This window comes from Malaya genurostris, chromosome 3 (assembly GCF_030247185.1).
Source record: "Malaya genurostris strain Urasoe2022 chromosome 3, Malgen_1.1, whole genome shotgun sequence".
Taxonomy (NCBI): domain Eukaryota; kingdom Metazoa; phylum Arthropoda; class Insecta; order Diptera; family Culicidae; genus Malaya; species Malaya genurostris.
The window spans coordinates 48,507,767-48,532,954 of NC_080572.1; the positions used below are offsets into that span (position 1 = coordinate 48,507,767).

The 25,188-nt window shown below is 37.7% G+C and overlaps 1 protein-coding gene across 2 annotated transcripts in view; it reads right to left on the reverse strand.

Annotated features, from left to right (window-relative positions):
* Window positions 1-2,141: 2,141 nt before the first annotated feature.
* Window positions 2,142-25,188, reverse strand: part of LOC131439648 (catenin delta-2) — a 61,192-nt gene continuing 38,145 nt past the window's right edge. For both annotated transcript variants that reach the window (XM_058610934.1, XM_058610935.1), the window contains exons 3-5: window positions 9,725-12,644; window positions 5,462-6,262; window positions 2,142-5,395 (exon numbers count right to left, since the gene is read on the reverse strand). In XM_058610934.1, coding sequence (XP_058466917.1) covers window positions 5,388-5,395; window positions 5,462-6,262; window positions 9,725-11,633 — 2,718 coding nt within the window. In that variant the 5' untranslated portion in view covers window positions 11,634-12,644 and the 3' untranslated portion in view covers window positions 2,142-5,387. The remainder of the gene's footprint in view (window positions 5,396-5,461; window positions 6,263-9,724; window positions 12,645-25,188) is intronic.

Consider the following 25,188-nt stretch of genomic DNA (forward strand, 5'->3'; position numbering starts at 1 on the left):
AATTTCTGTTTAAAATCTTCCGCTTCTTTTAATATAATCAAAGTTGATATTAATCCACCTACACGTGAGTTGAAAAATTATTTTGCGTACCATACGAGATAGAGCATTTATGACTTTAGAAAAATTGTAGATCATGTTTAAACCAGAAAACATCCCAAAGACATAAGCAATTTAAAATGCATTGGAGTCGAGATATGACGCACTGTTTAATAAGGACCCCCAAAATCAAGTATTTCCATCATAACTTTTTTCAATGAATTTTTAGAATTTTCGGATGCTCTACAATTATATTTTAATTATCAAAATATATATTTTTGTCAAAGACTTCAATTTTTAAGTTTACAAACTAAAAAGTTTTTGAACAATTTAATTACAAAATACTATATATTCATGTATCAATATCTCGAAGATGTGGAAATATGTGGAACCAATTTCAACAAAGTTTGAAAGTATGGTAAAAACACTATTAGAAAAATTAGTAGTCACAACTTAAATTCACTTAAATTTTTTTATGAAAACACACTTTTAAAAATACTATACTTTTTATCAACCGCAGCACCGTCTTTTACCAATATTACACACTAGTAGCAGACATCCGTAACCGTAACTTCATAGCGTGTACGAAATAGAACACGCATCGTTCGTTTTATGTCTTCTTCTTCCACCGTACCACCACGTACAGGTGTTGTACATAATGTCATTCTGTATGGCGATTTGAAAACTTTGACACTCATCGCCCTGTAACTGCGGAACAGGAGGACGGATCCGGGTGAAATTTCACAGTAGCTTTAAAGATAATATGAGCTTTAATTCGAAGTGAATTCTATTTTTGGAGTTTTTCTTCACCACTTTCGGTGCTTCCAGAACAGGAAAGGGAGGACCAGTAGCGTCGAATTAAGTTTTTATTTCCACAAACTAACAAGCTTTGCAAACTAGAAGAATTTATTAGGCAGTTTTTTTGGGTTTGTACCTGTTTTTGATCATCGTTTGTGAAAAAATATTAATGAAATTGGTAATTTTTCACTTATCACGCTTTAGTTCCGGAGCCGAAAGTCAGATCTGGATAAAATGTTGTTGAACTTTCTAGGAAACTATAAGACCTTTCATCTGAAACTCAGTTTGTGGAAATCGGTTGAGCTGTTTCAGAGAAAATTGAATGCACACTTTTCCTCTAATTATCACATATTACCATGTAATTTCGGAACCGGAAGACAGATCCAAATGAAATTCAATAGAAGGCTATGGGACCATAAGACCTTTTATTTGAATTTAGTTTGTGAAATCGGTTCTGCCATTTCTGAAAAAAGTGAGTGCATATTTTTTCCATTTTTTTGTGCATATCATCCTATATCTCCGGAACCGGAAGTCGGATCGGGATGAAATTCAATAGCAGTCTATGGGACCATGAGACCTTTTAATTTGAATCTTAGTTTGTGACAATCGGTTCAGCCATCTCCGATGAAAGTGAGTGCATATTTTTGTTACATACACACACATGCACACACACACACACACACACACACACACACACACACACACACACACACACACACACACACACACACACACACACACACATACACAGAGAGAGAGAGAGAGAGAGAGAGAGAGAGAGAGAGAGAGAGAGAGAGAGAGAGAGAGAGAGAGAGAGAGAGAGAGAGAGAGAGAGAGAGAGAGAGAGAGAGACCTTTGCCCATTTGCTCAGTTCGTCGAGCTGAGTCGAATGGTATAAAAAAACAAATATAAGGTTGAAACTTTAGAGCCTTTTTAAATACACCAAGAAAAGGAAAGTATGAACTATCAGCTAGTGTTCTAGTAAGCATCTGTTAAAACAAACACAGTTTTAAGTACATTATATCATACTGGGACATAATGGGTGAAGGGTTTTATAGTAACATTAGAATAACTGGAACGGAAAAATACTAGAGCTCATTTCCAAGTGATGATACATCCAAAACAGTAAACGCTCCAGTCGATTTTAACATACGAAATTTGCAGATTAGGCCTGTGTAAAAAGTCACAAGGAAAAATAAACAGTAAAAGATAGGCAGATAATTTCGAATAAAAATTTTCACGAGTTTTGTTTTGAATATCAATAATTTATTTACTTTTTATTGCATTTCAAAAAATTATATATGCTTATCATTTTAAAATATTTGTTGTCCTTTTTTTAATTCTTTCCAATGAATCAGTGTACTTCTACCCGAACAAAAAAAAATACTATAAAATAATGTAAATAAATGGAACTAAATAAAAGCATATTTTGATGCAATTTAGTTTATGTTAATCTTCTTTCATCATTTAAATTATTGATAATTATTTTTCAAGAATGGAATCCAATTGTTTGTTTGTGTATTTCGACTGTCATTATTTTTCTGCTGTAAGTCGTGGTTTTTCATGGAATACATACATTTACTTTAATTGTTTGTATATATTTTTATCCTTTTTAGATTAAGTAATTTTAATCGTACCATTTCCCGTTCACTACTCATTTGCCTACTAATAACCATTATTCATGCACATTCCTGACTTTTCCTCGCTATCGATAGTATATTTGATTTGTTGCATAATAATATAATTTGGAATAATTGTAATAATTAGTTGAAAATACCCAGTGTCTTAATTTCATGTTTGCTTTTTATTTTACGCATATCTAGCGATCAATAATCGACACGTTACATGCAAACAAATGAATCGTTACTGTCATTCAGATCGCATCACATAACCAATTGTAATGTACAATTTTCTTCGTCAAATAATAGTTGTCTTTTTTGTTACAAAAGCCTGCAAATGTCAATTGAATTACAGTATAAATGTCATATTTAGAAGAAAAAAGTCCTTGTTCATTGATTGATTGTACCGAAAGTAGGTATGAAACCAAATTGATATTTCAGAAAACTTTCAATCATACCACACTGCAAGCTATTTCATTCATGTTTCAGGAAACTATACACGAAGAGTGGGTCTAAAGATGTCTCGTACTGTTATGGAATGATGAGAAACAGAATTCTACTGGAAAATTTTTCGCTCGTCATGATTTCCAGATTCTCGTGCGAGACTGAGTACATATACTGCTGACGAAATGAAAATGCCATTGACCTTGTTCTGCATTCCCGAATGATGTTTTTTTTTTGCAAAGTAGATAGTTTTCGTCTCTATTTCTAACTGCGTGATTTTCATGTTCCTCTAAATGCGTGTGCTCTCATATGATGCGACAGTGGGTGTATGTGAGTGAAAGTGAATTTGGTGATGCTATATTGTTTTGTAACGTTTTATATGATAAAATTGACCATTAAAGTATTACCCTTTCGCTTGCCTTTTTGCTTCCTTGCTATGATTAAATATTACGTTACTTAGTTGTATGTACTGTTGTTTTAGTTGTTATCAATTATTTCAATTTACTCTAATCTACGGATTCTGAATGCGTACTGCTTGCTTGTGGATGTATCATTTTTCCGGTGCTTGTTTTCGCATGTACTATCTTCCTGCTGGTATATGCAGTACTACGTGATGTATACTTATCGCCATGTTCTGAGTTACTTCATCGTAATTCCTTGCGGCAGTCGCTCGTCTGTAACGTGTTTCGAAATATTTCTCGACAATGAATTTGTATTTGGACTATTTCTGAAGATTTACACCTGTGGTTTTTTTTATTTGTTACACTATAAAATAGTAGCTAGGGATAAAAATTTGTTGCTGTTTTCTTCCTGCTGTTTTTTTTTCTGGGTACTTAATTTGAATGTATTCTGTTTTAGAAAAATTCATCAAATTAGTTCCATTTGTTATCGTTTCCATTATGGTGGTATTTAAAATTCTCGTAACGCACTTGAATTCCCGTCGTTCATGTTATCAAAAAAGTTGGATGAATGAGCGCCTCCAAGAGTACTTAAGTATAAATCTTAAATGGGTCGATCGTATGCACATTATTTCACTTAATAATATTTTTACATGAGTCTAAATTGTTTAGCTAATCCCATTAACGATCATCAATATACTACACTTGAAATGTGTTGAATTACCAGCACTATGTGGGGTGTAATTTTGATGTTGAATATTCGATTATTTTATTGATACTATTCTCATATGAATGCTGCGTTAATGTACCTTAGACAAACATCGTGGCGGCCGACTTGGCAGTTGCTGCTGACTCGCTACCACTGTCACCAGTCACCAGTTACATCGATATAAAGTCCATTTCTGTTAAGTGCGTGTTGGAAGAATGTGTGCGAATGGAGTGGGAAGGGGGATCGGGATTTGGTGATGCAGTTTCAGTTAACATAGTACAGATGGACTACATGACACTATTGGGAACATGACGAACCAACGTGGTGGTGCTTACAAATATTGACTATTCTGGAGTGTGAAAAGTAAATATTTGTTTTTCGCTGATTATACTACTGTCTAGTAAATGTATCAATCTCTCAAGTTGTTTGGAGATTCCTGGTCGGAATAACACGGATTTTAAAATTGAGCGTAAACAACATTACACTCAGGGTGCCTAACATACATACGAACATCATGTTGTAATATGCTGATATGGTGTAATTCCGGATAAACACGAAAAAATAGAAAATTGAAACGTTTGATGACGGAAACGTAACAAACTTGCCATGCTTAAGCTCCATTTAGTTCAATTATATAGAGCCTATAACCAACATCTATAGTTACTCGAAAGATAACACATATATTTACCGTACACAATATCTCCACGGATATGAACATCGGTTTTGACCGAAGCCAGAACATTTATGTGTCCCACATCGTATTTCGGGATTCCTACTATGCATCACATGAAGATTACAGCCTGTTGAGCCACTTGAGAGATGCGAACCATTCACAAAACAAAAACCATTCGTTTATAGTTGAAACCTAGTTTACTATCACTGGTGCATTTTCGATTTTATAGTTTGCTACACCACGTTGGCAGAAGAGGAATCGAACTAAGAACAGTATCGTAAATGGATGACAGACGGATGATTGGTTATGTTAGAGTGTTAAATTTCATGAATTCTAGAAAGGTTAAGGTTCTAAAACTGCATTGATGTTGGTAAATGAGGACTATCCAATTGTCAACGAAATTTGCCCAGTTTCAAGATCGTTTGATGTTCGAGATTATATATTACTTTGTAAGCTACTCTACGACGTCATACTCGTGGATTCTATTCATTCATAGGTTTTTTGACGGTTATACCCATTAAGTCACACTGTAAGCTTTTGGAAAGCTTTGTTTCCAACTGTATGATTGGGTTTTTTATTCTGTGCCTCTGTGATAGAAATATGAGCTCTACAAGTGGCATCTTTACCTGTTTTATTGTTGCACTTTAATCTCCTGCTACTAGTTCAGTGTTTCACTCACTACTCCGCTAAATTGGAGTCTGCTTGGGGATTCATCTACCTACAATTAAAAAAATGCTTTTTAGAAATCCTTTATCGATACGTCTGCCACATAAATGCTACTTACCCATCTTAAGAGTTCCATCACTGGGCGGTAGCGACATGGCTTGACCGCCATTGTTCGAATTCTGTTGCCGTTTCATAGTTCGATCTTCATATCTGGTACCACTCTGGGATGCCATCGGACGGTTAAGCGTATTGTTGGGGGAATTTGGTGAATTGTCACTGTAGCTTCCTCCATTACTACTATTTACGTTCCGCGAGGCAATTGTTTTTGTTACAAAGTCTTGCTCCTTCCATCCATGTTTCTTGTAAGTATCTCGCAGATCCTGGTGTTGCCACATCGTGAACAACAACTGGCCGGCGAATTTAAGTACCCGGGGAGTATACTTTGACCGTTGTCGGGTCATGTTCATTAGCCGTTCGACTCCACCGGCTTCAAGAAGGGATCGGGCAAATTCAGCATTCTTTTTGATCACTTCATTGAGCGTGGCCAGCACGGCTGCAATCGTGTCATCCGAGGTACCCTGGTCACATTGTGGATTGCCGGATGGTAACTTCTGGACCAAATCCCGCATGGCATACTTGCCTATCAATTCTTTGTTTCTTTGGTCAATAGCTAGATTTCGAAGGGCAGTCGCGACGGCACACACCACCCGATCCACTTCCATCCGTAGTAACTCCACAAGAATGGGAAGCCCTTTCTCTTTTCGTACGGTGGCACGAATCTCTATACTCGGCTGCCAGTAGCATGCGGCCAAATTTTGCAATGCACCAGCTGCCGCTTCAAGTGTTTCCGGATTTGAGCAACTCTGCAGTAAGGCAAGATAGGAATGTACAACATCGGGCTGCCACAGTTGCTCTGCTCCTGTTAGAGAAAAAAAAATACATCAACATTGTTCCTAAAATGAACATGAACTTATCGAAGCATCTATCTGCGATGATAACGTAAATAGGTGAATAATTTGTTGCTTATTAGTGGCTAACTAGTACCGTTGGGTGTACTTAGCGAAACACTAGTAAAAATATAAAAAATGAGCACTCCAAACCATCGATCGTAACTAATTAGTAACAAATTATTCACTGGGTTTCGATATGTTTTCAAGCTTATTTAGGAGGGGTCAACTTCATGTGAACTTAACGAAGAAGTCAAACTTGCTTTTAAACAGGCATAAAACCTCCTCTTCTTTTGCATCAACAGATTACAATCATCCAAATGATACATTTTATGTACCTAAATATATTTTTTTCTAAAATAACTCAAACTAAAACTCATTGTATAGTAAGTAACCCTAGGAACAATTTCTTGACAACATTTCGTGATAGATTAAAGTCGAATGAATTGAAGCGGTGATTGAATATGCAACACAAGCTGACAAAAGGCTCGTTGTACTCATAATTTGTTCGAGCATAGTGAATCCGAAGAAAATAATAGTTTCAAATAATTTTTTTCGGCGTTGGATATCTATTTGTAAACGCTATAAGAGTTGGGTGCAGTCTATTCTTGATTGGAAAAGATCTGTCACAAAAAAGCCTTGTTAACATCACGACTGACAGATAACAAATCGAGATCAATTAGTTTGCATCTGTCATGGTTAGCATGGCATAGCATTAAACGTTGTGATCTAATATTATATCGACAAAAAAATTAGAAAAACAGTCCCAGAGAGTCGACTATTTTTTTTTAGAAAACACCGGTTCTACACGTCTCGTATAACTTTGAAAATTCGCTTTTTAAAATCGCATATCTTTAGAAATTCGCAAAAATAAACAGTAAATGCTCAAATTTGAAATCAGGACTTACTATATATTGGAGTTTGTTTTATTCATACCACCACCGCATTTACCCTGTGGACATTGTTCTTAGAAGGCATTACAAACATCAGACTTTCCTACATTTTATTCATTGTGTAAAATCAATTTTTGGTGATACTACAAGTTTTTAGATCGAAGATAGCGTTAGAAGAAGAGCAAGTGCGAAAAGCAATTGAATGGGGTCGCAATAAAAATGCGGATCTGTCAGTTATCATACTTGAAATAATGATTGATTTTCCGACAAGCACCGTCCTCAACATTCTTAAATCTTTCGATACACGTTTGACAACATCTAGGAAGGCTGGAAGCGGAACAAAAACTTATCTCAGAAACCATCAGAAGGTCACGAAGGTGAAGCGAATATTTCAGAAGAAACCATATTTTTTCGATACGTACTATTAATATAAAAATAACAATGTCTCCAACTTTTTCTATTCGTGTATTTTCCTGCGTGATAATGGACGATGAAACTTATGTGCTGGACTTTCAGCTGCTTCTCGGGATGTCGATTTATACAGCCATGCAAAGAAACGGCGTAGAGGAACATTTCAAAACAAAGAAAAAGATCAAGTTTTCCAAAAAATATTCGATATATTGTATCGCCTCCCACCACGAATATTGATAGACGGTGACGATATCGAGGTGTTTGACGAGTTCGTGTATTTGGGTTCACTGGTGACCGCCGATAATGACACCAGCAGAGGAATTCATAGACGTATTTTGGCAGGGGATCGTGCGTACTTTGGACTCAGAAAAAACCCTTCGATCGAGAAAAGTACGCCAACGCACGAAATTGATTATCTACAAAACGCTCATTAGACCGGTTGTTCTCTATAGCCACGAGACCTGGACTATGTTTGCAGAGGACCAACGCGTCCTCAGAGTTTTTGAAAGAAAGGTACTGAGGACCATCTATGGCAGAGTGCAGATGGAAGACGGAACGTGAAGACGGCGTATTAATCCCGAATTGCAACAACTGCTAGGAGAACCACCAATCGTACAAACAGCTAAAATCAGACGTCTACGATGGGCTTGGCATGTCATAAGGATGTCGGACGACAGCCCAGTGAAAATGGTTCTTGAATCCAATCCGACTTGCACAAGAAGAAGAAAACGCAGCGAGTAAGGTGGATCGATCAAGTGGAGGGTGATCTCCGAATCATCCGTGCCTTGAGTGGCTAGCGACGAGCAGCCATGGACCGAGTTATGTGGAGACGTATTCTTGATACAGCAAAGGACACCCCAGGACTATAGCTGTTAGGTAAGGAGAGTAAGTGTAACGATAAAAAACTGGTCAACTTCAATTTGCTACTTTTCGATTCTGACAGTTGTTCTTCAGTTGTTAAAATATCGTTGATGCACGAAAAGCAATATGTTGAATTTTAGTTCGCGCATCGCAAAAATCCAATATACTCGCACGCTAAAACTGTCATCAACGTCATCAACGTCGTCTACCACCGTTCATCAAGCTACTGACGATTTATAAGAAGGTGGAGATTCCAAATCGTGACGAAAAGCAAAAGGGTCAGCTAAATTGTGATTGTGAAAAAACAATGTCTCGATATTATATTACTTTCGTTGACTCGAACATACGACAACTGGCTTGTAAGACCAGTTCTCTATGCATTGAAAGGCTAACCCGGTTCGAAATGTGCGATTGCATTTCCGGACGAAGAATGTGTCCGAATTACGGAAGAAGCAGACCATACGTAGTTGTGGTCGAAAATCTAAAAGTTTCGTTTCTACCGGTACTAACAATGATGATGTGTACGAGAAAGATTTTTTTTGCTACCATTTATCAGAAGTCACGACTCTCCAGCTCTGTTTAGGAGGGATTTGGCCTCTTGTTACGATGCGAAATCCGTCCTGGAAAGGTACAAGAGGTCATGCCAATAACAGCCAATTCACCGAGCTATTCAGAAGTTCTCCAAACCTTACCATTTCCCTTCAATCCTTCCCTTTTATATATCGGGAAAATGATGCTAAAAACATATTGATGGCAAGGCACAAATCTCCAAATATCAAGGGGAACGTGCCATTTGAGCCAATTTGTTCTGATTCCTGAATTTTTACTGGATTATGCATTAAATTGATTCCATTAAAACCTACGTGAAAAATAGGGTCTGACTTCAGCATCTTAGAGCTAAGGCAGTGTGTCTTATTAAATATATTATTAAAAAAATAGTAGGGTGGAAAATATTCACATAACTTTCCACGTAACTACGGTGTGATAATTTTTTTTAATGAAGAAAAGAAATGTTTTTCTAGAAAAAAATGCCAGTTGTCAGGTCTGGTCCTAGGCACGAATGTCAAAACCCCTTGAATCAAAATGTTTATTTTTCGGAAAAGCTGTTGTGCAATAAAAAATTCTTCTCGTCAACTTGTAAACATATTTATGTAAAGTACAGATACTCGGGTGAAATTTCTTATACCCGGAACCGACGTAATTGATTAAAAAAAAATTTACTCGTATCCGACATGTACCCGTTTAAACAATAAAAAACTTTACGCTTACCTTTGTAATGTGCCGTGTTCTTATATGCCATCCGGGCCGGGTCCCCGTTTGCCATCGGGTGATCCTTCGGTTCAGCGGCTTGCTGTGCCGCAGCCGCCGCGGCCTGTTGTTCTTTCTTCTTCTTACTCGCGCCAAAGCAGCCAAGATTTTCGCCTTTCGAAGAGGCCGCACTCACAATTACACTACCGTGCGATCCGTCCGCACTACTGTGATGCGGAATCGGATTCTTGTCGTAGTTAGGATCTTCCACCTCCTGGCAACGGTAGGAAAGATTCCGAAGTATACACACGCAGTTTTCCACAATTTTGTTGCCAATATTGGACTTTTCGATTGCTATCCGTATTACGTACAGCAGTGAATCGACTAGGCCTTCACACTCGCGAAGTTTTTTCCGCGCATATTCTCCAGCCGAACTAACGTTTCGCAGGATTCCCGAGGCATTCCGGAACACCGTACTCCAACAAGTTTCGCCTGGATTTGTCGGATCCCAACCCGAGTGGGGAATGATGATGTACGACACAATTACAAGAATGGCATCATCGATAATGAATCGCTTCAAATCTTCGCAAGACGACATGTTCCAAATGATTCCAGTTACTAGTTCTTTGATGTCGGATTCAGAGGTACGTCTCAGCAGATGGATCAAGGCTTGAATTCCTCCAGCACTATTGATTGCACGCTTGTTTTCGTCATTCTGACGACCGTAGGATAAATTTCGCAGGGCACCACAGGCATTCCGATAAACATCGGTGTTATCGTGGCCTAACAGTTTGACCAATGGGGGAACTCCCCCTAGAGTCCGAGTTCGCTGTTTATTAGGATCGTCCATGTAGCAGAGATGTTGTAGATACGCGGCTGCGTTAGCTTTGATGGCATTGTTTGGATGACTAAGAAAACCGATCACCTCGGTTAGATTTGGATCACGCCATTTCATTTGGCGCTGATCCTCAAGATCTGGGCCCTCAGGTCCGTTGCCCGCCGAACGATTGTTTCCTCCGGGCGATGTTATGATGTGATGCTGAAGAAATACGTGATTGTGGATTTGCAAATTGGACATGTGCTGCGAAAGGTCGTCTTCACCATCATAATATCCCTCCGGTGGTACGCCTCGTTGACTGGCACTAGCTGCTGCTTCGTATGCAAGTTGTTTCGTGGCATACGTAGGTTCATTGGAACCAGTTGGATCGAGATGACCATGTGAACTGATTGTGCCATAGGGAGGAGTTGAGACGTAACCGTAGACCATAGCGGATGGATTATCCGGGTAGAGCCTATCTACTGGGCCACCGGGTGACGGAGCTATTACATATTCACCCATTTCGTCGTATTGACCCTGTAGATAACCCGGCGGTAGCATGTTGGCTGACGGATTGCCCATCTGAGGCACATTCATCGGAAGCGGGATTGAGGATTCGCTATTTTCGCTTGAATTATGCGGCGTTGAGCGGTCGTTAATCTGGTATTCTCCGAGGTAGGACTGCGGGTGTGGTGGATGATGCACACCGGCCGGGTCATAGCCGGAATCTGCGTACTGCGAATAATGCTCATAATCCTGATAATGAGTTTGATACTGTCCTTTATCGTTTGGCCCACCCATCCCCTTCGGTCCGGGTTGCAGATGCGACTGAGATGCAGCTGCTGCGGCTGCCGCGGCAGCTAAGTGCTCTTGCTGATCCAAGTGATTGTAATTCATGAATTGTGACCTAGTCGTGTAGATTCCCATTGGCATCGACACGTAGTCGAGAGGCTGTCCATCTGGTCCCATGTCGAGTGGCATTGCTACATAGTCAAATGGTTGTCCATCCGGTCCCAACTGTTTAACCTCGCGCACGACCTTCGTTACGGTCGTGATTTGCTGCGTCGTTTGTTGTTTATGAGTGCGGGCGATTAGTTCATCCTCACTATGCATTGATATAGGTTATTTTGCCAGTGTTTGATAGTCTTGTTTCTTCGAAACGTTTGCCCTCACTTTCACACTAATTTCTACTTGAATAGTGCACAATATTCAGTGATATTTTACCATTTCAAATATTCATTCCCATTCGTTGAGTTTCATCGGAACAATTTGCACCAAAAATAATTATTACGATCACTTAAGTTTTTTTTATTGCCGTCTAATAGAAACAAACTAGAACGCAAAAGCACTTCCATCAAATAATACTTCCAAAAAGGTCTTCAATAGGATTTCTAAGAATATTGCATGGTTCCTCCCTCCGTTAGTCAACTACACTATGGCTATGTTTTTTTTTTCCTTTCTATTCGAAACACTTTGTCTCAATTGACAATTTCGTTACTTGATAAGCGCCCCCCTTCCGGATAAATAAATGCCACTATAATTAACCTATCACTCGTTCAGTTCGTATTTTTCCTTCCGTTAGCTTCTAGCTGAATGGGTGATGAAAATGCAAGTGGTGCACCCGATCGACCTCAACAAAATCCACCCTCTTCCTTAGAACGAAACGTGCCTTTGGAAAAATCCTCCCTGCCGTCTGGAATCTTTCGACGGAACACTACAGGCAATTGTGTGCTTGGAAAAGAATCGCATAGATTAGATGTGTTTTCGGCACCCGCTTTTATTCTCGTTCGACTCTTTCCCGTACACCGGTGCACAGATGCAGAGCCCGAAACCGCCACCACCGTTGTTTGACACAGCGTGAATAAATCTATCTATCTACGGCAAGCGTCACACATCCAGAGCACAGGACTCTCACGCGTTCACTCCTTCCGAGTCTATCCCTCCTCGTCGTCCTCGATGTATGTGTAATCGTTGTTGGGCAAGGCTGCTGAGTGCAGTTTTCTTTCTACCTCCTCTTCTATATTCAGTTTTTTCGACTCCAACGTCGCCAACACACCGGCAGGCAAAGAAGCTTGTTATCAATTCAAAGACACTTCAGTTCAACGGGCCGAACACGGCATCCATCTGCAAAAAACGACACAAAAAGAACGTATATAAGTATGCAGAATACGATTATGTTCACATGAATGTGTACGACGAAGAGTAAATCGAATCAGTAGAGGCCTTCAGGGAGTGGAACCGGCTAGGCTATTGATTAGTAGCATTTTAGGAACGAAAATTGCATGTCTAGAGAATCGATTTTGTCACGTTCAACTATTTAGGCCAATGCAATTCAAATTTGAAGGTATCGCTTCGATGAAATTCTACATTCCCAATGAACGAAACCAGAACAAATTCATAAATCACCAGACAGTGATCAATTACTTTGGAACCGCGACGAATATCACACACTTATTGTCCCATTGTATTCAAATCAGTAGTCATTGGGGCATAGGAAACAGTAAAAAAAACCTCACCATCATCATCGTCATCCTCATTGCTATTGACTGTGTGAACAACAAAGATTTTTTTCGTGCTTTCTACGATTGTATGACAAAGCGGACCTGACAGATTCGCTTTAAATATTTCGGAACAAACTTTATTTGTCTAGATTATCGTTAGTTTTTGTTGTAGATATAATTTAGTAAATCTGTAAAAAATGTTCAAAACGACGTATGTAACAATGAGAAATTCTCTTTGTTTACTTTCTCCTTCGATTATTGCGAAATATTCCTGCTTTTTTCGGCAATTTCTCCAGAGCAGATTAAAAGATGATAGAGCTTTAGTTATTATTATCGGTAAATGATTGGAGAGAAGGATTGCTAAGAGTGCCGTAATAATCAAAAGAGAAAGTAAACAAATAGAATGTCTCATTGTTACATACGTCGTTTTGAACATTTTATACAGAAATAATGTATTTCAAATTTTGTGAATCAACACGTCGAAACTACGAAAACCACTTCTTTTTTTTTGTAAAACTCAACTCTATTCATCAACATAGTCTCCTTCAGGAGCAACTCAATCGGTCCAACAGTTTTCTAACATTTCAATAGCTTTCTGCTAAAACGACTTATCTTTTGCCTCGAAATTAGCGTTTGTTTTAGCGATGACCTGCTCATTGGAGAAGAATCTCCTTCCTTGGAGCATTTTTTTTAGGCTTCAAACATGTAGTAGCATTGGGGGGCATATCCGGTGAATATGGTGGAGGGGGAGAGCGTTCGAAGGAGGCATACGCCCCGTGTACAACGTTTTTCGGGGTGACAAATCGATTCTTGGGTCTCGGAGATGGAATTGAGAAAACTTAAATTATTTTTTGCTCACTAAACCAACGATGGGATGGCAAATCAAGTAATGGGTGGCTGTCGTGAAAGTAGAGAAAAAAATCTTAACTGGGTTATAAACTATTCCCATCGGTGGTCATTGTCTGCAGAAGATCAATTAAACCGATTCCGGCTACCCTGGCTCCCGGTATCGCATTCCGGTAGTACCAGAAATAGGTTCGGTCATATACTCCAAAGTGGAACTCACTTACTAAGAGATAGTTACACCGATGTTCATAAACATAGGTTCAAATGAAAGGTCTTGTTGTTTCATACAAAACTCCTGAATTTTATTCGGATGCGAATTATACGATGATAAGTGTACAAAATTTCGAACCGTCGTTTAAAATACTATGATAAAATTGTAGAAAATATTCTAAATTGGACCTATAACTAATGGTAGGTCATATTAGCTGATGGCCATACGAACCGACTTCGATTATATCGATTCCCGTATTTCGGTTCCGGCATGAGGCTCGTTTCATTTTTTCAGAATTGACCAGACTTGGAAACTGTTTCATTTTGTAAATTATACTAGTTGATGCACAAACAAACTTGATCGATGAACATTATTTTGCAGAACACCACAATATTATACATGAGTTGGCATTACATGAAATAGGCATCAGATTTTACTTTTTCATTTGGCGTCGTTTGTCACCGATTTCGTTCTTTGAACGCGGCAATTGGTCAATACAACGTTCGCTTTTGGTAGTCTTAAGTTTTTCAAGTTAGTCGATTAACGACCTTACCGGCCCATATAAGCATTTTTGGTCGCTTTGGTCAGTTCTCATCGACTTCATTTCACTCGGCTGACGACCGCTTCGACTCCGGAGTGTAGTGCTGGATCCAGGTTTCACCCCCTAACTGCGGTGCGAATCAACGACACGCAGTTTATGATCCACCGTGAGCAAACGCGGAATCTAGTTTGATAACAGCTTCTTCATAGTGTAAGTACGAGCACGTTTAAGCTTAGCATACCACCAACAAATGGTTGTTTTCAGTGGGGCGCAATCCCCATACCACGTATGAATACGTCTTACATTACTATGGGGCGCCTTTTCAAAATTCGCTCTGTGGGAAAATGGGTAGAATTTAATCGTGAAAATCTCGAGTTGTACTAAACACAATAACGAAATGCTATCAACAATATGATTCAATTTTCAACAGTTTCAGATAGCCATAAAAACTCAAAAATAATTTTTTCTCAAACTCTTGGAAACAATTAGGACAACTCTGCAAACTTACTTTACTTTCTCGTACCCGTGACGACGGATTGTGTGGTACAAAGCCGCAAACACCCAAGTCGCATTCTCATGCGCTTTTCGGATGTCGTGGATGTAGTTGTCGTCTTAGCCAACAGTATCTGGATTCTGGAACTGAATTTGAATTGGATTCTGAAACAAAATTCCAAAAATAAATTGCGAAACCGAGGAAAAATCTGGGTATTGTGGTCCACTTGAATTCTGAATATAATTTCAGGTTTAGAATATTATTTCAGAGCTCAGTTTCAGAAACCAGATTCAAAACTTAAAACCATGTCTCTGAAAATGAATCCTAAATCTGAATTCTGGAAAAGGTTTCTTGACAAAATTTTGGAATTAAATTTAGTTCCTTGATTACGGTGCGGAATTTTAGATCTGGATTCTGGAAATAAATATTAGATCTGAACTACTACTTGAAACCTGGCCAGAACTAACTTCTGAATCAGAATTTAGTACCTGAATTCAGTTTCACAATTTAATTTCAAAAGTCAGCATCAAAAATCATTTTCAAAACCAATTTTCAGAATTCATTTCCGGAATTCAGAAGCTGCATGCTCGAACTTAATTCGGAACATCAAAAGGTAATTATAAATAAACACACGAAATTGTTTCGAATCCATTGTTTTGAGAATATCAAGAGTAGCGTCACTCTAATTCGTGGACTATCAGAATGTCATTGAATTTTGACAGGTGAAAATCATGAAAAACTTATGTCGTTTTCGTTTTTAAATTGCACTACACCGGTGCGGTGTAGCGAAAGCTGCACTGAAACCGTTCGTTTTTACCTATAGCACTACACCAGTGCTACACTTTGTCTGCACCGATACCACTGGTGTAGCACTCATCAAAAGTTTGGTGTAGCTCTGTGCAATGGAATCGTTAATTGTAGTCAATGGTTACTGTTTATGTTTTCGTCATTTTTGTTCGTTTATTCATGCCTCAGTGTAGCACTGCACCGGTGTAGTGCAAATTAAAAACGAAAACGCCATTAGTATGCTAGTGTTAGTTTTGATATTGTGCCTGACTTCATGTGCGTAAAGTGAAAGATTTGAAGCAAGTAATGTAAAAACATAGTTGTTTTTACGGTGACCACACTATCAGGAGGAGTTCGAGATTATTTGATCCGGTATGTATTAAAAAATGTATTGCATGTCTCATAGAATTCCTAAGTAGGAGTATGAAAGATCGGTTGGGATACTCTGTTATCAATCGGGACTAATTAAGCTATTCCGATACTGGAAATAGTAATCAAAGAATTTGAAAAGAAACTGGCATCAATTTCTCAACTTGATCAAATTTGAAGATTAAATTGCTATCACTTATGGTTTTTAAGATATAATCAGGGTGGCAAGTGAATTGCCGATTTCAATGTCCCGTTTTTTCCCGGTTTTCCCGGTGCGCGAGACAAAAAAATCCCTGTTTTTTTACAGGCTCAAATCGCCTTTGTTCAGTATTTTTTTGAATATTTCTAGAAATCCCATATCCAAAAGAACATCGAGAGTTGAGAAATAAATTATTTTTTGGGTATCTCGATTTAGAAATAGAAAATATTCATGATGCCAAGTGCACATTACAATGGCAAGAAGTCTTTCTTGGCTTTCTCATATAGATAAGTTATGCAATCACTGTGAAAACCGATTTTGGAACCAAGGCCCGGAGGGCTGAGTGACATATACCATTCGAATCAGTTCGTCTAGATCTAGTTTTTGAGCAATCATTTTTTTTCAGAGATGGCTGAATCGGTTTTCCGAACTATTCAGTTCTTTGTAAGACTACCACTAAATAAGTCTTACTTAGGCTATCTGGAAAATCAGTAGTTCTAAAGACTCTTAGGATTCAAACTAGGAGTGTATTCTAGAGATGGGCAAAACCGTTCATTACAAAGAATTTCTACCGAAAGAATTAGTTCTGATAAACCGTTCTTTCGTTCTTTTTTTATATATCATTTGTTTTATCCCGGTTTTAACCTTTTTGATTTCGTTCAGCTGAAACTTTGTATGTTTCTTCGAAAATAAAATGAGAGATACAGACTACAGATTCAATAATAGTGAGCAGTGCAGTAAAACTTCATTCAATTCAATTGAAACTGAATGTGGAACACATTGACTATCACCCTACTTCAGTAAACTTCACACTCTGACACACACAACGTTCCCTGGTGTACCTAACGAGCAGCATTCAGTTCTTCACTCTTCACACCTTCAACCGAAGCTCAGTTTCAACTCATGTCTGTCCCATATGTGAAATACCCGCATATCAGTCCCATTCAGTGTAAATTTCTATTCATTCGCACTTGCTCACTACCAACAGCGAAGACAATGAAGCAGCTAGACTACTTGGCATTGACCAGGAAAACTTCAAATGGCTAGGTACGATAATTCAACTGACGATGAATTCTGGGAGCTTCACTTGAAAATAGCAGCAAAAGTCAAATGCATTAGTAGGAATATGCTGACGGTCAGGAGCCATAAATTTCATTTTCATCTTATATTATTCGATTGAAAATGAAATTTTACCGCACAGATAGGAAGTACTTTTTGCATGTATTTCTACCAACAATCATTCTCTTTTCATAGTTACGTTATCAAAGGTCACGAATGTGTGTAACTTCTACCAGATACCTCGGGCCAGCAAACATTCCGAAAAAACGCAACTAACTTGTATACATCCTCAAAAATTTCGATTACATTCATTTCTATACATAGAACTATCATTCTTAAATAAAGAACTCCAATTCACTCACTTTTCGAGGAGATATAACTCGTTGAACTATTCATGAACGGATTGCCCATCTCTAGTGTATTCCAATACTATATTAGCCTAGTTTAGTCTAAAAAAAGTATACCTAAGGTTAAAAATGAATTAGAAACATTTCTCCTGCCGATTCCATCTAACAACATATACGATATTCTTTCAAAATTGAACTTTGGCGAAACAGAACAAAATCCTTCTAAAATTCTTGAAATGGACTCTTGTCGCTCTGGAAAAACAACAACAATCTATGCCTCTAGTGAATGAGATGATCTTAATTTGATTCTTCGTCGACATCAACACCCGCATTCTTGTGATCCTACTATGAAATCCATCTTTAATATAAATTAAACATTAAACATTCACTGAACAAATCAAACCATCTTCTACACCTGTCTAAGGTTTTTCACAAACTCTCAGGAACCAATTTCTGATCTCAAAGAAGGAAATCAAATACTCATTGCAAACGGTGGACAAGGTCAAAGTCGACAGCTTTTTTTAATTTTATGAATCCTTTTGAAATCAATATCAAGATTACAACACAAGTATTGTCTCAAGATGACATTATGATGAAATTAGGACAATTATTAGCCCACTCAAAAACATAAAGGCTCCTAAGAAATTTCCATGATTGTTACCTGATATTTCTTTTGCAATTATATTCTGACAACTTATTCTGAAATTTAACAGAAATCCAGCAATAGCATCCCTTCGATGTGCTGTTGATAACAACTAAGAAAGCTTTAATGCTTTCTGATCCATTAAAAATTGTTGCCAAACCCTTACAAAAATTGTTGAACGAAACATGGGATTTTGACCCCATCTCCAATGGATTGTGTACCATCAAACCTGTGTGGGACAATACGATGTTTCATTGAACTTCTCACTCAAACACAAAATAGAGTATTGTCTCCAACTGTGATCAGGAAAATCATGATGCTGAAAATCTTTACGAAGATTAGGACTACTAATTTTTTTCCTGGATGTGCACTAAAATTCCCGACTTTTTCCCGGTTTTTCCAATTTTCCCGGTCACATGCCACCCTGTATAATGATATAAGTGATAAAACCAATAAAACGTAATTTTTTCGTAACGCTCAACTTTCCTGGAGATGTCTAAACCGATTTCAACAAGCCATGGTTAGTTTTAAAGCAAATATAAAGCCATTGATCAAGCTCGAAGATCAAATGGTTGACACTTCTGGCTCTAAAGATATAATGGTATACGTGGCGTATCCGAAAAACGCACTGTTTTCTAACGCTCACTTTTCTTGGTGAATAAGCCAATATCAACAAGCTTAAGCTCATTTGAAAGCTTATAATCTTCATACTCAACTGAAAAACTTTTGTGAAGACTCAAATCAACCGTTATAGCATAATAAAAGAAAGGACAATCATATTACCACCATACTAGCATCAGTGGTGCTAGATATATTAAGGAATGAGCCATTGTTCGGACCTTGTGCCGGTTTTCCTTTAATAACTTTTTCTACAAACGTCGGATTGTTTTGCGGTCTTCTAAAGTTTTCTTCCTCGTTAAATTTACTAAGAAAATATAACATGCACTGATTTTTAGAGTTCATAGGTTGATCTCCAGCCGATTTTTTTTGTTAAAAGCGAATTTCTCCATACTTAATCCCATACATACTTTAAACCTCGGGCGCGAAAATATAATTTTTCCGATCGAGCTAAAATTGGAGCGAGAAAATAAACCTTTTCATCTTTTTCCCATACAAACTTGTCCCACCCTAATACACATACATATTAGTAGATCTATTTCATTTATACAATTTTCGAACGGCTAGTGGAACCACATGAAAATTGAATCAAAAATTTAAAAAAAGTGTGATGTTTGTGCTAATATCAGAAAGCTATAATTACACGATTATGTGGGTTTCTTCTTTAGTACACATCGGTAAATACTTCATATACTATCTACATTTAACACGGATATACCGTGCTACCTCTATCTGAAAATCACTTTTACGGGAGCTAACTCAGAATGGTGCAAATGACTGCTAGGAAGGCAAGTGCAATGCAATGATTAATTTATTACACTATTACTTTTGAGTCTTTCCGCTGTACATCATCATTGTGTGCTTTACTTGTGTCCGTATATGAACCGCCGGCCACTGGATTTTTCTGCACCATAAACAGTTGGTAGTTATAAATTGTATTCTTTTCCTTATGATATCCTGCCTGTTGATGAGAAAATGAACTCAACCATTAAAATCTCGTTTTTATAGGTTAGCAATCTAGTGGCTTAGCCGAACACCTAAGATTTGGTTTTAATCCTAAATGAGCATCCTAACGTTTAACGTTGATATATCGAAGGTTTCATTATCATGTTTATCCGTATGGCTATAGAAATTCGAACTAATGATTGATTTTGAAAATGTCGAGCTGTTTAGTATCAGATTTTAGATTCTGGATATTATACTAAAGAAAGTAATTTCCAAAAATGGAATCATTAGCTTCAAGAGGTAGAGTTCTAGGATATCGCATTCCTCAACATCTTAATCAAACAAAAAATCCAGCATGTAATGGAAAGACACTAACTAACACTTGATTAACAATAAGCATGAATATAAACAATTTACTAGTGATGGTAATTTCCAAGGCACACAGTGAAATCGAGCAATGAATTATTTATTAATATGAAACCACACACGATGAAATATATCTGTTCGTATCTCCATACGAACTTTGTCAGGGATATGTTTTCCAACCGTGCACAACAATATACTTATGCATATTTAAAAGTTGCATCCGCAACTGTTAGTGGAGAGTTAACGAAAACACACGATGCAATGCTCGATCGGAAGAATTGTTTGTAACGAATAGAGCGGAACTACTGTGATCTCCGAAAATTACTACCAATCCGGTTTTTACGCAACAGTCTGTTACATAAGCGCGTGGTCACTGTTGTGAGAAAATGAAAAGACTCAACACGAAGATAGTTTTGAATATCGTTTTATTAGACTCAAAACTTACATGCAAATACATTAATAGCAAGTCCAATCCCCTTCAACGTTAATAATGGCTTGACACCTTCGACGCATACTTTTTGTGCGTATTCTTATACATGGATCACGAGTCTATTTCTTCCCATCGTGAGGCAAAGTAGATGGGAAGATATAGACTCGTGATCGATGTATATGTTATGTTTCAGTTGAATTTGTTTCCGTCTATACGTCTAGTCAATTGAACTTTCTCTTCATGTGTTTTCATATGCACGGTAGTTTAATTGGTAAAACTATTTTCCCGGTTAGGAGTTAGCTACGGGTTCGAGTCCCGTCTATGCGGTAACATTTTCCGGTTTTCATTACATAATTGTGTTCATATATTTGTTTTCCCCGTTCAAATTAGAATTTTTCAAATTAGAATTGCGGATTATGTTGATCCGTGACGTGGCATTAGCAGATCAACATAATCTGCTAATTGCACTGATGAGCCGAAGGCGAAACGTAAAAAATTAGAATTTTTCGTTTTTTGCATTATTGCTTTATATCCCAGGTTACAATTTCATACATACTTCCCTGTATTTCCGGAACCGGAAGCCATATCTGGATAAAACTCTACACCGACTTATGGAAACATAACACTTTTCATTTAAATCTGAGTTTGCGAAAATCGGTCTGGCCGTGTCTGAGAAATTCCCGATTTAGAGCACACGAGCCGGTACTTCCAGAACCAGGAACGATGCTCCGATATACCAAAAAATTAACGTATTCACTCAATTAACCATACCTGCCTGATTGAAGAATTATACGACTATTTGAATGTGCTTGGTTTGATTTTTCCGTATCACGTATAAAAACACGATCCTGAACATGAAATTTTTATCGATTTGTGTATTAGGCTTTTTTAAGACGTAGAGTCGTCTTGAGCTAGTTTGTTGATGTTTATATTTCAATAAAACTGTTTCGGCTTCGAATATTACCAGAAAGAGCGTGTTAAATACTAATGAAATAACCATTGTGGCAAATCTAGTAGCACTGGTTTCATTCCGCTATACGTCACCATAACACTGTTAAGTGTGTGTGTGTTTCATCGGCTATGCACAGAGATGCCAGATATTTTCATAGAACATGTAGAAAGATGTATCTGCTCTATCTGTTTTCACTAATGAAATGAATTAGTACAAATTGGTTTAAAATTCTAATATAAATGTTTATCAGTGTTCATCATCAAATATTTTCACACAAGATTTCCATTTTAACATGTGATTCGTTGATTAATAAACTTTTAAAGAAGTACTGTAATCAAATACTAACAGATACTCAGAGCGAAAAGTCTAACTTTTTACTTCTCACTTTTTATGAACCTTTACAAATTTGTATTAAATTTAAGAAATCTGTATAAAATCTGTATAAAATCTGTAATCTGATTTAAATCAAATTTAAATCTTCAATAGAGATAAATCTGTAAATATAGAATACAGATAAATCTGTATAAATGGCATCCCTGGTCTGCATTTTGTTTTTAGAAGGGCTAGTGCCGAAATAGTAACAATTCTTTTTTTTGTTTTTTTTAAGTTCTCCAAATTAACTGCTCAGTAAAATTATAAATTTAAAACGAAAGGTAACGAAACCAATCCAAAAAATTTTAAACGTCAAAATGATTCCAAAGCAAAGCCTTGGATTCAGAGTGTACAGAATCATCGCATGGCTGGTGCTACGAATCTACTGACACTACGAATCCTTCCAGGTCGGGGCTCGAACATACGACAACTGGCTTGTGAGACCAGTGCCTTATGCAATGAACCGCCAACCCGGGCCAGAATGATTCCAAACAGTTTCTAAAAATATTGTGTGATGTCTTATAGTTGGCATTAGGCCCTTTTTTAGGAAAATTCTTACATTTTGAACCTGAGAGTGTAATATTTTGGTTTTGATTGCTGTCGCCATTGCTAATTTATGGGCCAAAAAAGCAAGAACGAGTGTCAGAATGATCCAGCGTATCAAGAGGCGAAATCACATGAAGGCCTACAAGAAGCAGAAAATCTAGAAACAAAGTGTAGAACAGAAGAAGCGAGCAGCAACAAGACCCGGAAATTGTATTCGCGTCTTTTGCAGTGTCCGGATGCATTCGTTTTGATGGACGATGAGACTTATGTAAAGGAGAACTCAAAAGCCCTTCCAGATCCACAATACTTTACTGTCGTCGTTTGGGAGGATGTGAGCGATGCGGACAGGCCGATTCAAGTGGAGAAATTCGGTCGAAAGGTACTGATATGGCAAGTAATATGTTCTTGTGGTTTGAAATCAACAATTGTTTACACTACCGGAACTATAAATGCAGAAATCTATGGATCTGAGTGTCTCCAGAAGAGATTGCTGCCTTTATATAAGAAGCACCACTGTTTTGGCCGGATTTAGCGTTGGCTCACTATGCCAAAACCACTCTCAATTGGCTTGCGGAAAAGGGAATTAATTTCGTTGAGAAAAATATCAATCCATCAAGTTGCCCTCAGTTTCGACCGATGGAACGTTACTGAGCAATTGTGAAGAGGATCTTTAAGAAGACTGGTAAGGCAGCTTGGAACATGCAGGAATTCAAAAAAATCTGGGCTCAAGCGTCCAAAAAATGCGATGCAACAATTTGAACGGAATTTGATGAATAATTCGAAAATTCGTTAAGGAATAACTTAAATTTCATCCGGTTTTCATTATGCTCAAGTTTAACCTCGTACAATAAAGGATCAATTTTTAGTTTGAATAAAATATCGTTTTTAATCGTAATTTGAAAAAAAAATTTGTGGATAGCTTATTTTCGATACACTCCTTAGAAAGTGTGTGCAAAATTTGAAAAAATGGGACAGTAGTTTTTGAATGACGATGGACACGGAGTTTCAAAACCTGCTTTCGAGAAAAACGCGATTAATGTTTTTTGTCTATAAAATCGAAGGATACAAGTTATTACTCTAGGGAACCCGTCGGCTCGAACATTTTCAAAAAATCATACTTTTCCCTTTGTATTTTATTATAATGTAACATTTCAAGAATGTTTGGTCAAGTCTTTAAGTCAATCGAAGCAGAAATCTTAGGCTTGCGCGCCGAGTTCTTATTTCTTAAGCAAAGATAAAAGCTCATAACTTGCTGAGTTTCGTTCCGATAGGATTGAAAATGTCACAGAATATTCTGGAAATGTTTCACCATAAGAAAGTACAAAGAAAAAAATAAATGGTTTTTCAAAAGTGACCCTCCCCGCCCCTTAAGCAATGATCACGAAGGTCGGCTGTCTAATGTGAATAGCAATGCTAATGTTCCTGCAAGCAGTGATGGCATTCCATTAGAGTGATACACCAATGTGTCATTTTTATTTCTACACTGCGGATGCATTCGGTAGGCTCCACACAAAGAGGAAAGCGCACTTCTTCTCAGTGTACATTAGACAGACTTTAAGTGTCTGCTTGTGTTGAAAGAAGCAGGCGCGAGAGAACCACATTCTTTTCGCATGAATCGCTCTCGCCTAAATACACCCAAGTGATCACTGGTGCGTGATGATGAGCGAACACTTCTGCGGACTTCAATCAACAGAGATTAGACCAGGCCTTGCTAATTTTGCGTGCCCACGCTTCTTCTACGCAAACCATACACCAGAGTGTTCACCGGCGTGTACACCTTTGTGAAAAAATCTGCGTTCACCTCAGAGAATTTGAGAGCTCTGCTCTAGCACTTTGGTGCGATTCAGTGCTAGAGGTAGAAGAAAATAAACACGCTCACTCATGATGCGCGAACACTTTATACAACAGTGGTGTATATATGTAAAAGAGAAGAACTCTCGTTGAAGTTGTCAGTGCGAGGGGAGAAATTGTCAGTGCGAGGGGAGAAATTTTAGAGTATGTCAATGCAATGACTCAACTAATTTGTCTAAATCCTATTCACTCGTTTATTTTGTATCACGTTATTTCATTTATAAAAACGTGATTAATCCACCTAGCAGTGAGATGATACCTTTTTTTTATCAATAAGCATGTGTTTTTGCATGGATATTCTTAGGTGTTTTAGTTCTCATGACATTATTTTAATTATCGTCGTTTTAAACGGCAAATTGAGATTTTAATCACTCATTACCCTGTAATGCCGAAACTACAAAACATATCGAATTTCAATCTTAGCGTGCGACAATCGATTGAACATTCCATGAGATGTCGAAGTAAGTTCCACTTCAGCGTTTTTCGTCATTATTTATGGTACTTCCAGAGCCGGTATTCAGGAATTAGCATAGCCCAAAATGATTCGAATGGCCAAAAATTATTACGCCAAACAATTTACATGAAATTTATAA